Genomic DNA, 12,926 nt, shown 5'->3' on the forward strand with positions numbered 1-12,926 from the left:
GGGGGCACAGGATGTCTCTATTACTCCTTACAACCACATGTGACTCTATAATTACTTCAAAATAAAATGTCTAATTCTAAAAAATTGAATGGGTTACTTTTCTAAGAGGCTCTAGTGTCCTCCAAGGCCTGAGTCACTACGGCTGGTAGAAGCAGATGCCTAGAGTTGCAGTCGAAGCTTGGTCTCTCTTCCTGCCCATTCTGGCCAATCAGTTCAGAATTCTGTCAGTTACAATACACCGGGGATTTACAGCAGGTACTTCCCAAAGGAAACCAGGGCATCAAAAGTTCAATTTCCTGCAGGCAGACACTGTTCCGGTGTGTTTTTAAAGAAAGAGACATTTATCTAAAAGTAGTGGAATTTAATTGTTAAAGGAAACTGCATTTCAGGCCTGGGTCTGTCTGCTACCAGCCCAGCAGCTCTCTGACCCCGTGACTTCCAGCAGACCACCACCAACCTGAACTGACCAGGGGAAAGCCCATTCAGAAGTACTAAAACACCCGGATAGCAAAATATATAGGTCCAAAATGTCTAAACACGTAAGTATGCTCTCAGTAACATGGACAATACAGGTAATAACTGGAACAAGGTTAACACAGAAGAGCCACGTGTTGATGATGCAGTTTCTGAAGGGCCCCTGTCGTCCATGCCTTCTGGGAGAGCCTGTCTCACCCCAGGGACACTGAGCCCTGGCTGATGGGGCTGCGAAGGCTGCCTCTTCATGGTGTCAAGCATGAGCCTGGAAGCCGAGGCCTGGGCTGGAGAGGGGCAGGCTGGCTCTTCCGCCGCTGACCATGAGGTCACATTGCCTTACGGGAACCTCCTGATTGCTCTGCCAGGATGGCAGGAAGAGGACGGCTGGGGCTGGAACCTGAGGCCACAGTCAGTGCATGGACTAAAGTAGGTTGGTGACCATCATTCAGGGACAACTTGGAAAACCTTACTTGGCACCTGTACACACACAGGTGTTTCTAAGTGGCTACCATAGGCTTACAACTAATCCACTTAAATAATGGAAACACATACTTAAACATATAATGATGTATGAGTGACACTAATAACTCACTTAAAGAAGATATTAAAAATGCAACTTTCAATGAGGTTTCGCCCCTAATTTTCATAACTTTCCACCTAGAGGAGTTTATATTGACATTTTACCTTATTCTAAAACAAATTTTCTAAGAGTGTTTTACAGCTTTCCCTGTCTTGACTGGCTGGTACGATCTTACAATGACTCTAAAATCCAGATGATCCTGGTGTGGGATGCCGACGGTGGGGAGGCGGTGTGTGCGGAGGGTGTGACAGGGATGTGGGAGTCTCTACACTCTCCATTCGACTTTGCTGTGAACCTAAATCTGCTCAAAAAAAACAGTCTATTACAAATAAAGTAAATGGGAGTCAGCCCGGTGGCGCACTGCTACAGTGCGCTGCTTGAGAGCGCGGCGGCGCTCCCGCCGAGGGTTCGGATCCCACATACAGACTGGTTCCCGCTCACTGGCTGAGTGAGGTGCGGGCGCGGTGCCGAGGGTTGCGATCCCGTTGCCGGTCCCGGTCTGGTACGGGCGCGACACTGAGGGTTGCGATCCGTTGCCGGACACGAAAAAAGACAAAAAGACAAAAAAAAATAAAAAATAAAAAAAAAAATAAAGTAAATGAATAAGTATAGAAAGTTTTTTAAAAAGGTGGTAGCAGGAGCCTGCCTGAAGTGGGAAGTATTAGAGGGGCTGAGCCTACCTATACTCAATAAAAAACTTTTTTTGTCAGATAACCCATTTTGACAAATAAAATAAAACTATTACGTTTAAAACTGTCAGTGGTTTTAAACCAGGCTGACGTGTCAGCTGCTACGTACTCTCAGCTTCCGACTCTGCTTCCGCACGAGCTTGCCGTGCTGGATGAAGTGCACAGGACACTGGTTCATGGCGTTGTCGGCTTTATGGCGGAGCCAGTCCTCGTAGCCCTGGAAGAGGAGGGACAGAGAGAAAAACCCACGATTAATTGTGTGTAAACATAATCCTTGCACGTGAAGGTGTAATTTTTCAAAATTAGGATCACAGTATTCAAACTATTCCACATTGTACTCTTGGATACTTCCTGGGTATGGCCTGGATATTTCTCCATGACAACTGGGGTTGCTTGAAATTTCTGGGGTTATTTGATAAACATCCTTATAACTATATTTTTGTGCATATCCATGACATATTCTTAGGAAAAATGCCTAGAAAGGAAATGTCCAGGTCAAAGGAAATGCCTAAAGGTCTTCAAGGAACTCAGTGCCAGTTATATTCCCACCAGCTGAACTTAAACCTTCTACTTTGACATGCACAGACTGGCCACACTTCTCTTTCATTAAAAAACTCTCTTATTGGATCCGGCAACCCAGACTTAGTAAAGGGCCTCAGTTTACTCCGTGGCACCCACAGCAGCCTTACTGTTCTCTGTGCATATCTGCATTTTTTAGGTGACAACCACTGGGAATCACTGCTATCGATTGCTTCTGTGCAAACTTGGGCACTGGCTGAAGAGTTGGAGAGGTGGCCTGACCTGCCTGATGTGTATTGCCGACGACTCTGCTGATTTCTCTGCCTAAACAGGCACAAAGACACCCAGATTCTTTCTCAGAGATGGAAACACACACTTTAGGTCCAAGAGTTTGGTGTAGTAACTTGAAAGAACCGACACCAGGAGACTTCAGCACATAAACATTTTCTACATTGATTATTGTGCTTTTCGATCTGTGTTTTGCCAGATGACAAGGTGCATTTAACTTACGGGTGATCAATCACCTATTCTCTGTTCTGTTTTCCGGCATATGAAAGAATGAAAACAGGGTGCCTGAAGAGCTGTGTACCACATCAAGTGAACGTCTAAGGATCGGGGCTCAGATCTGGCTTTGCGGAACATACACAACCACATAGATGGTGACAGAAAACCTGCCCTGGGCCCTGCTACACCTGTGCTGGGTGGGTTGTGGAGCGGGAGAGCCCCACAGTGTCGCACAGGATGCACAGGAGGGTCCCCTTCCAACAAGCTGTCCTGCGATGATGACGCCTCTGAGCTGGAGTCTGTTCAAATGGGAAAACAAGCAAGCAGACGAAAACCTGATGCACTTTCAGCTTTCAGAAAGTTGAGCAGCCTGGGAGGGAGGGATGTCCAAACAGGAGGAATTTTCTCCAGATGTGATAATTATAAAGGGACGCTGTGGCATCTGAGTGCTTCTCCAGAGGTTTCTCCCAAATTGCTAAACTATTCCCTTTCTGGGAAAACTGAAGAACTATTTACCTGGAAGGCAGCAGTGGGTAGATGACTCCTGGGTTCATTAAACACACTTTCATTTAGCACCAACTATATGCCCAGTAAGTGCTAAGCACTAGGGACACAAAAACAAAAGAACTGTCCCCACTGCTGCAGCTCTCTGGGTTTGTGGGAAAGACAGGCAGGTAATTGTGCAGGTTCAATGCAGGTGAGAGATTCGCAGCACCAGGGAGAAGCCCCAGTCCTGGAGCTACGGGAGAAATCAGAAGAGAGACGTCAGGGCTAGTCCCACAGGATGACCCAGTGTTTGCTGGTAAAGGCAGAGGTGACAGGCAGGAAAGCCCAGGGATGGCAGGAGTGCCATGGACGGGTGGGGGCTGCCCACCGGCTAGCCCGGCGGGAAAAAAGGGAAGCATGGACGCCTGCGGAACACAAGGCCCTGGCAGGGGAGCAGGGCGACCCAAGGGCTCCGTGTGCCACAGCAGGTGTGATACTGGAGGGGACTCGAACAGGGGCCGGTCACGTTGGAAGAGTCATTCTGGCAAGAGGGGGGCTGGTCAGAGGTACAACCTCTGGTACAATGAGCCAGATGCCATTTAGTGCCCCAGGGAGACGCATGGGAGGATGAGTCTGAGAGAGAACCAGGAGGTGGCTCCAGGGCATGCAGGGAGATTTCAAAGTCAAGAGAAGAGGGCATGGGGACGAGCGTCCATGACAGCCCCTGGACCGTGGGGACCCCAGCACACGTGTCCCTGCTGGAGACAGTCTGGGAAAGCCCAGGCCAAAGAGAGACGACCCTGCACGTTGAAGGCATGGGCCTGTCCAGCCCAGCAGGGGGTCTTCCTGGAGCAAGTGGCTGGGTGAGAGGACGATGTGCAGAAGAGGAAGGGGCTTCTCCAGACAGAGGCAGACCCACTGGAGATGAGGCTGTGTAGCAGGCAGTTCTGTTACTTAGGGCCTTGCAGGTCCCAGAACTCTGGAACACAGACGACCTCGCTTAACCCCTCTCAACAAACCCTTCAGGGGGCTGCCAGGAGGGGACAAAGGACAGGCAGGTGGTGCCTGCTCCAGGATGGCCTGGCCACAGGCACTGACTGTGTCCTAGCTGCACGGAGCATGTGTTTTAGTGTCTACCCTCCGTGTCTCCGGTCAATTGTCCTCAGCACCTACAGGGACCTCACGCACTGCCGCCCACCTCCCCAGCTCATCTGCGTCTTCCCAGAGCGGTTCCCCCTGATATACCTTCCTGCTCCCTGCTCCGTGACTCTCCTGACGCCCTCAGTAGCTTTCTGCACCAGCTCTGTGTGTGTGTGTGTGTGTGTGTGTGTGCGTGCGTGTGAAGTTGTTCAAAAATACAGAGCAACTGACATTGAAGGAACTAGCTGTTCTGCACTCTCTGCTCAGAGATGAGCAAGTACATGGCACATGGCCTCGGTCCCGCATGCCTACCCCCAAGAGTCAAAACTAGGTGCACCTCCTTGCTGCCTGTGGTTTTATTACATATGTATGTACCTCTATTACATACACATGTGTCATAAACCACACAGTCGTGCTTTAAGTGTTTAGAAACACATAAGTAATATATGGTAAATGTATCCTTCATCCACTTAAGTTTTTCCACTCAATATTTTGTTTCCATGCTGTGTAGTTCGTTCAGTCACTGCGCTGTATTCTGCCACAGACCACAGCGGATTTACCCACCACCTCACTGGGTGACACCTGGCTGTTTGAGTTTTCACTAACACAGAGCCAAGCACTACGGATGTTGCACACGCGTCTCCTGGCAGGCATGCTAAATGTCTCTGCGGTCTAGCAACACAAACATGCAACATGTACTAGATGCACTGTGATCCCTGTGTACCCATGTCCTCAGCTCTGTCAGACGTGACCACCTGCCCTCCTCGCTGGTCCTGCTGCCTCACCAATTGCCATCATGGTCGCTCTTCAGACTTCCTCATTTAAAAGCCAATCCAATGGGTATGAAATGAAGTCATATTGTTATTCAAATGTGCATTTCCAGGTTACTAGCAAGTGAGAAATAAAACTCGAATTATCATTAAGTAACTCTTAAATGCTCCTCAGAGTGTTGTATTTAAAAAAGTACAAATCCAGACATTCTCATGTTGAAGACTGATGAGACTCCCAGAAGGAGGATTGGAGGCACTCTTAGAAACACGCACACATACACTGCGGTAACGTGGGAACCGCACTCCATATTTTTAAGATCTGGAGTGAATCACTCTGCAATATGCTGCCTTCATTACCTCTCTCATCTAGTGGTTGCACTTATACCATGTCTCATGTACAGTATGTTTCAGGTTTTTTTTCTTATTTAAAGACTAATACCAGAAGAGCACAGCTTTGTCATCAAGAATTTGACTATTTAGAATTTAACTAAAAGCTGTCATTTTGCAGATTATCCATGTCTCAAATGAAAATGTAACCTATAATACATGAAAATACAAAAATCATCAGGTTCAAAAATTTGCAGGAGATAAGGAAGCTGTACCTAGAACATCTAAAGAATTCTTACAACTCATCTATAAAAAAGACAAATAACTTAAGTTTATCATAGGCAAATGATTTGAAGACATTTCTCTAAAGAAGATTTACAAATGTCCAATAAGCATATGAAAAGATGCTCAGCATCATGAGTCATTAGGGAAATACAAGTTGAAACTACAATGAGATACCACATCACACACACTAGGATGGCTACAGTACAATAGATGGATAATAACAAGCATTAGCCAGAGTGTGGACAAGATGGAACCCTCACATACTGCTCGTGGGAATGTAAACAGGGCAGTAAGTTTGGGAAACACTGCCAGTTCCCAAGAACAGAGCAATTCTACTCCTAGGAACATTGAAAACCTATGTCTACACAAAACTTGTACATAAATGTTCTAAGCAGTATTATTCACAACAGCCAAAAAGTAGAAGCATCCCAAATGCACATCAACAGATGAATGGATAAACAAAATGTGGTATATCCACACAATGAAATATTATTTTATGAATGAAATATGATTCATTCATAAAATGGAATGAAGTACTGATTCATGCTACAACATGGATAAACCTTGAAAACACTATACTAAGTGAAAGAAGCCAGTCACAAAAGACCACATATTGTATGACTTTGTTTATATAGAATGTTCAGAATAGGCAAATCCATAGGGACAGAAAGTTGACTAGATGTTGGTAGGGGGTGAGGGGAGAGGGAATGGGGAGTGAGTGCTGATGGGTAGGGGGTTTCTTTTTGGGGCACTGAAAATTTTATGGAACTAGATAGTGCTAAGGTTGCACCACTAAACTGGCTAAGTGGATAGTGGGAAAAAACAGAGACATTCTACTTCATGTCAGCCACTGGCTTTATTTATCAGGTCAAAAAAGAATATGATCTACATTTGTGTGAGTCAGAGGAAGTTAGCATGCTGTGTTATAAACTCACGTCAAGACCTCTGGTAAGTATCATGTTCTGTGGTCAAGACAGTCGAAGACACAGAAAGGTTAAGCTACTCATCACAAGCAGAAATCATCTTGGGTTCATTCAGAATATGAAAACCACAGTTCTCTTCTCAAATTCAAAGGTATCTAACCAGCAACTAGATTATATAACCTCTCTTATTATAACTCAAGTATCCATGTAAAACAATTATGAAAATGAATTTCTAGAACTTGGTTAAATTTTCCATGAGCTAGCTAAAACAAACCCAACTACCTTGCTGTGAATGAAAGGTGATACTGTATGACAAAGATAATGGCTTTATTCTTTTTTGTCTGTAAAGTGCTTACCTGTTTGATGGCTGTGACAGTAATGACAAAGAACAGTGGAAGTCCGCTTGTTACTGGACTTGTGGGCGTATCAATAATCAGCTGCAAGAACAAGAGAATTGCAGAATCAGTGGTCTTAGGCAGATTGGTTTACCCTGATCTACTACGACCCAGCTGTTTTCTTCTACTTATTTTAAAACACTTTATTGGTACCATCCCCCGACTTGATCCTACCACTGGAGGTAAGTTAGGTAAGAGGTAAGATCTTCTACTGACTATAAAACTGAGGGCAGTTTTCTTTAATTAAGGGATGTGCTTATGGAAGGCTTGTTCCATAAGGGGCAGAGACGCAGGTCTCAGCGGGCATTTGGTTTTAATTTGCTACTCTGTCTCTGGTGTCACAATTTAATCACATTATTTGGAAAATTTAAAGTTGGGAAAATTTAAAAACTAGAAAAACTAATTACTGTTCTTCAAACACATCACACACTGCTCCCTCGTGCACCCCTGCTGCCTTCCCACCCTCCCTCCCGCTCTCTCTCCAAGTGCAACCTTTTTTTTCCTTTGGAGCACTGCACACACTGAGTAAAGAGTGTAAAAGTGTGACAAGGCTTAGCATGGCTGGGGAACTTATCCTAGAGATGACAAAGCTCTTGATGTCCCCCCAGCACTGGAAGGATGGTGGCACAAAAGTGGCCATCACCAACTGAAACAAAGCGATCTTGGGCATGTTTTAGCGTCTACAGTGTACGGGTCTCACAGAACCAACGCGCTTTGTCCTTGAAGAAAATCAGCGAATAAAGTGCAGACGAGGAGCACCCGGTCTGCTCTTCTCATTCACAAGCCACACGTCAATTAGCCGAGAATAAGACGCCACTGATTCAGATGCACATGTGATGAGACAGAAAACAACGACGGCAGCTCACCTGCACCAGGAATATGATAAGAAAGTAAAAGTTGGCTATTCTTCTGAATTGTTCAAATAAGTTCTTGGGTATGAAGTTCCAAAATGTGTACTGCATAAAAGAAAAACAAAAGTATGTCACTTTGATCAGATTTTACTTTTGATAGTGTTACTCTACTACCTAATTAGTAACACTGGATTTCAAAGTATGAAATGTTTAGTTTTGGATACAAAGACTCATAATTCAAAATACAGAGTATTTGTTGACATTTTACCAATTTGTTGACCACAAAAACAAACTGCTAAAACAGAATGTGTATTCCAAAACTAGCATATATAAATGACCTAATTCCAGAGAATTCAAGACAAAAAGTGTTATTATTAAGATGTCTTTCATAAAATGCAAACCTGTGATCATAAAATCAAAACATATGTGTTGAGTATTTTAACTTCATTGACGTCTTCATCGTCTCTTTTCTGTGACAGTGTGACTGGGCCCTCTTTGGAGGCGGGCTCCACACAGTCGAGGGTTCTGTATCTGCCAGCACGGCCGCGACAGCCCCCCTCCTCTCTTCAGAGGGACGGCCAGGACAGAAGCAGGGTGGTTCCGGCCACTGCGTCCTCTCCAAACTCTGGTTTTGCTTCAGAAGGAGAGTTTTCACTCAACTTTTGTATTGAAACCCATCTGTCCCAGATGTCATTTACCTGCAGTAAACACTGAGCTTCAAAATTGTTTTTTAAAGTTTTATTTGACATGTTCCTCCCCTTAAGTGAAGATGGTCTACTGCAGGCTGCAGAGGTACCCTGCACACCCGCCCGGGCCAGCTGTGTGCTCTTCATCGGACAGCGCTGGGGCCAGCTGCCCGGCCCTCCTGCCAAGTGCTCGGGATGCCAGGATCACAGACATGAGCTCCTACCATGCACAGCAGTAACTAAGGCCTGGCACGGCCCTGAGCTATCCCACATGTTCTGAATTTGGTTTCTACATACGCTCCACAGGAAATCCATGTCTGTCTGTTGCTTAAAGCTTCTTTGCATTAGGTTTCCATCAGCTTAGAGAAGTTTCCATTTTCTACTCTAGTTTACGTCTACAAGGTGATTTTACCTTTTATCATGAATTTCCTTAAGAAGGTGAAAACAAAGTCGCACGACAATTTTGACCATTTTAGTTCTCTCCTCAGGGTCACTCTAATAAATGTGGCCAGAGATGCTCTAAGGTGCTTCCTGGAGTTTTAGGAAAGAAAGGGACTTTCTAGGACCTCCCTAGCCCATCCCTACCCCACTCCCCCAAACACCTTCTTATCTTCTGTGTGCTTTGCTACCACGTGTCAGACACGTGTTCTGCAAACACTTTCTCTTCGTCAGTGGCTCATCTTTTAATTCTTCAACAGTGTCTTTTGTGGCACAGAAGTTTTTAATTTTAATGAAGTCTAGCTTATCAAGTTTCCTTTCACAGGTGGTGTTGGTGTTGTATCCAAAAGCTCATTGTCAAAACCAAAGTCACAGACTTTCTCCTATACTATCTTCTAGGACTTTCACTGCACATTTAGGTCTATGACCCGTTTGTAGCTAATTTTTGTGAAAGACATAAGATCGGTGTCTAGACTCTTTCTATTTGTTACTGGTGTGTTCAGTTTTTTCAGAACTCTCTATTGAAACAACCTCCTTTCTGCTCTAAACTGCCTTTGCTCCTCTGTCAAAGATCAGGTGACTGCACCCGGGTGGGTCTATTTCTGGGCTCTCCCCTACGTTCCACTGATCTACTGGACCATTTTTTCAGCAATACCACACTGTCTTGATTACTGTAGTTTTACAGTAGGTCTTGAAGTTGAGTCGTGTCAGTCCTCCCACTTTGTTCTTAAATATCATGTTGGCTATTCTGGGTTTTTTCCTTTTCCATACAAATTTATAATCAGTTTGTTGATATCTACAAAGTAACCTGCTAGGATTTTTGCTGGGATTGTATTAAATCTATAGAACAAGTGGGAAAGAATTGACATCTTAAAAACACTGAGTCTTCCTATCCACGAACATGGGATATCTCTCTATTAAATCTTCTTTGATTTCTTTCGTCAGAGTTTTGTAGTTTTTCTCATATAGATCTTATACATACCCTGTTAGATTTATACCTATTTTTGGGGGGATGCTAATGCAAATGATGTTGTGTTTTTAATTTCAAATTCCAATTGTTCATTCCTAGAATACAGGAAAGCGATTGATTTTCATATGCTGCAACACTGCTACAAGTGCTTATAAGTTCCAGGAATTTTAGGCTGTTGCTGGCTCTTTGGGATTTTCTACAGGGACACTCCTGTCACTTGGAACAAAGTTTTATTTCTTCCTTCCCGATCTGTACCTTTTATTTCCTTTCCTTTTCTAATTGCACTAGCCAGGGTTTCCAGCACAATGTTGAACAGGTATGGTGAGGGGGGAATCCTTGCCTTGTTCATGATCTTCAGGTGAAAGCATCTAGTTTTTCACCATGGAGTATGTTAGCTATAGGGTTTTGTAGAAGTTCTTTACAGAGTTGAGGAAATTCCCCTTTATTCCTAATCTACTGAGTTTTAATCATGAATGGATATTGGATTTTGTCAAATGTTTTTTCTGCATCTACTGATATGATCATGGGATTGTTTTATTCTTTAAGCTGTAGATATAATGGACTACATTAATTATTTTCAGATATTAAACAGCCTTGCATACTTAGGATAAGTCTCACTTGGTTGTGGTACATAATTCTTTTTACACATTGTTGGAGCTGATTTGCTATTTGTACCTATGTTCGTGATAAATATTGGTCTGTGATACTGTCTTTCTTGTAATATTTTCTCTGGTTTTGATTTTAGGGTAATGTTGGTCTCACAGAATAAATTCAGAAGTGTTCCCTCTGCTTCTATTTTCTGGAAGAAATTGTAGAGAACTGATACCATTTTTTTCTTTAAATATTGGTAGAATTCACCAGTGAACCCATCTGGGCCTGGTGATGTCTGTTTTGTAAGGTTATTAATTATTGATTCAATTTCTTTAATTGATACAGGCCTACTCAGATTGCCTTTCTCCTTGTCTGAGTTTTGGTAGACTTTCAAGGACTCGGTCAATGTCATCTCAGTTATCAAGTTTATTGGCATAAAGTTGTTCATAATATTCTTTATAAATAATCCTTGTATTATCCATGGTATCAATAGTGATGCCCCTCTTTCAGTTATAGTATCAGGGCTCTGTCTTTTCTTTTTTATTGGTTAGCCTGGGCTAGACATTTATCAATTTTATTGATCTTCTCAAAAAGCCAAATTTTGATTTTGTTGATTTTTCTTGTTTGATTTCCTGGTTCCAATTTCACTGATCCTGCTCATTTTAAAATTTCTTTCCTTCTGCTCACTTTGGATTAATTTTCTCTCTGTTTTTCCTAGTTACTAAGGTAGAAACTCAGCCTGCTGATTTTAGATCTTCTCTTCTGATGTGTGCAGTCACTGCTATAAATTACCTTGTGCATTGCTTTCCCTGCATCCCTCAAGATTTGACAAGCTGTATTTTCATTTTTGTTCAGCTTGAAATATTTTTTATACAAGTCCAGAATCATTCTTTGATCCATGTGTTATTTAGGACTATTTTATTTAACCTCTAAATATTTTGGGATTTTCTAGTTATCTTTCTGTTACTGATGTAGTTCTAGTTTAAGTCCACTTTGTTCTGAGAGCATACTTTTCATGATTTGTATTTTCTGAAAATTGTTAAGGTTTATTTTATGGCCCAGAATGTGGTCTATCAAGGTGAATGTTCCATGTGAGCTTGAGAAGAAGGTGTGTCCTGCTGTTGTTGGATAAAATACCCTATAAATGTCAGTCGGATCCAGCAGACTGAAGGCGCTTTCAGTTCAACTCTGTCCTCACTGATTTTCTGCCTGCTGGACAGGGGTGACAAAGTCTCCATCTACAACGGTGTATCTTCCTATTTCTCCTGTTTCAGTCCTATAGATTTTTGTCTCATATATTTTGACTCTCTGTTGTTACAAACACATTAAGGACTGTCGTGTCATCTTGGAGAACTGACCCCTTTATCGTTATGTAATACCCCTCTTTATCCCTGATAATTTCCCTTGTTCTGAAGTTTGCTTTGTCTGAAATTAATACAGCAAGTTCTATGTTCTTTTGAGTAGCATTAGCGTGGTATATCTTTCTCTATCCCTTTATTTTTAATTTATCTGTGTTTACGACAGGTCCTATGGTCATTTATGAATTATGTTGACTTCCCCTTTGGATTTCTTGAGAGGAAGAGGTTTGCTGAACACCGGGAACTTCCTTACTTCTGTCCCAAGGACGGTTTTTAGGTTTGTTCTACACTGGAGTGGAAAGAGACATCGCCCCAATTTGGCCACAGGAAGCATTTTTGTCCATGCGCTTCGTCGACTTGAATCACATTCACTTTATGGTCACGTTTGCTCTGGCAGCCATTCCCCCCTTAACCCACTCACTTTGCCACCAACCCACTCTTCTTTCTTTTCTTTTCTTTTCTTTTTTTTCTAAAAAGATGACCGGTAAGGGGATCTTTACCCTTGACTTGGTGTCGTCAGCACCACGCTCAGCCAGTGAGCAAACCGGCCATCCCTATATGGGATCCGAACCCGGGGCCTTGGTGTTATCAGCACCACACTCTCCCGAGTGAGCCACGGGCCGGCCCGACAATGCACATTTAAAGTGATTATTGACGTAGCTGGATTAGTATTTGCCATGTCTGTAGCTGTTTTCTTATTTCTTTCTTCCTATTGTTTGTTTATATTCTCTCTTCTACTCTTTTCCTGCCTTCTCTGATTTTTTTTTTTTTTTTTTTGTCTTTTTTGTCTTTTTCTGTGTCCGGCAACGGATCGCAACCCTCAGTGTTGCCTCCGTACCAGACCGGGGACCGGCAACGGGATCGCAACCCTCGGCGTTTCTCCCGTGCCTTGCTCAGCCAGTGAGCGGGAACCGGTCTGCACGTGGGATCCAAACCCTCG

The 12,926-nt window shown here is 43.4% G+C and overlaps 1 protein-coding gene across 1 annotated transcript in view; it reads right to left on the reverse strand.

Annotated features, from left to right (window-relative positions):
* LOC103610585 (probable phospholipid-transporting ATPase IH) overlaps positions 1-9,805 on the reverse strand; it is a gene marked incomplete at its 3' end in the record, with an annotated part of 43,520 nt that extends 33,715 nt beyond the window's left edge. Inside the window, exons 1-4 of the mRNA XM_008594727.1 lie at positions 9,728-9,805; positions 7,959-8,048; positions 7,054-7,134; positions 1,853-1,960 (exon numbers count right to left, since the gene is read on the reverse strand). Of these exons, the coding sequence (XP_008592949.1) occupies positions 1,853-1,960; positions 7,054-7,134; positions 7,959-8,048; positions 9,728-9,805 (357 nt within the window). The remainder of the gene's footprint in view (positions 1-1,852; positions 1,961-7,053; positions 7,135-7,958; positions 8,049-9,727) is intronic.
* Positions 9,806-12,926: the final 3,121 nt, after the last annotated feature.

This window comes from Galeopterus variegatus, unplaced genomic scaffold (genome assembly GCF_000696425.1).
Source record: "Galeopterus variegatus unplaced genomic scaffold, G_variegatus-3.0.2 Scaffold11347, whole genome shotgun sequence".
Taxonomy (NCBI): domain Eukaryota; kingdom Metazoa; phylum Chordata; class Mammalia; order Dermoptera; family Cynocephalidae; genus Galeopterus; species Galeopterus variegatus.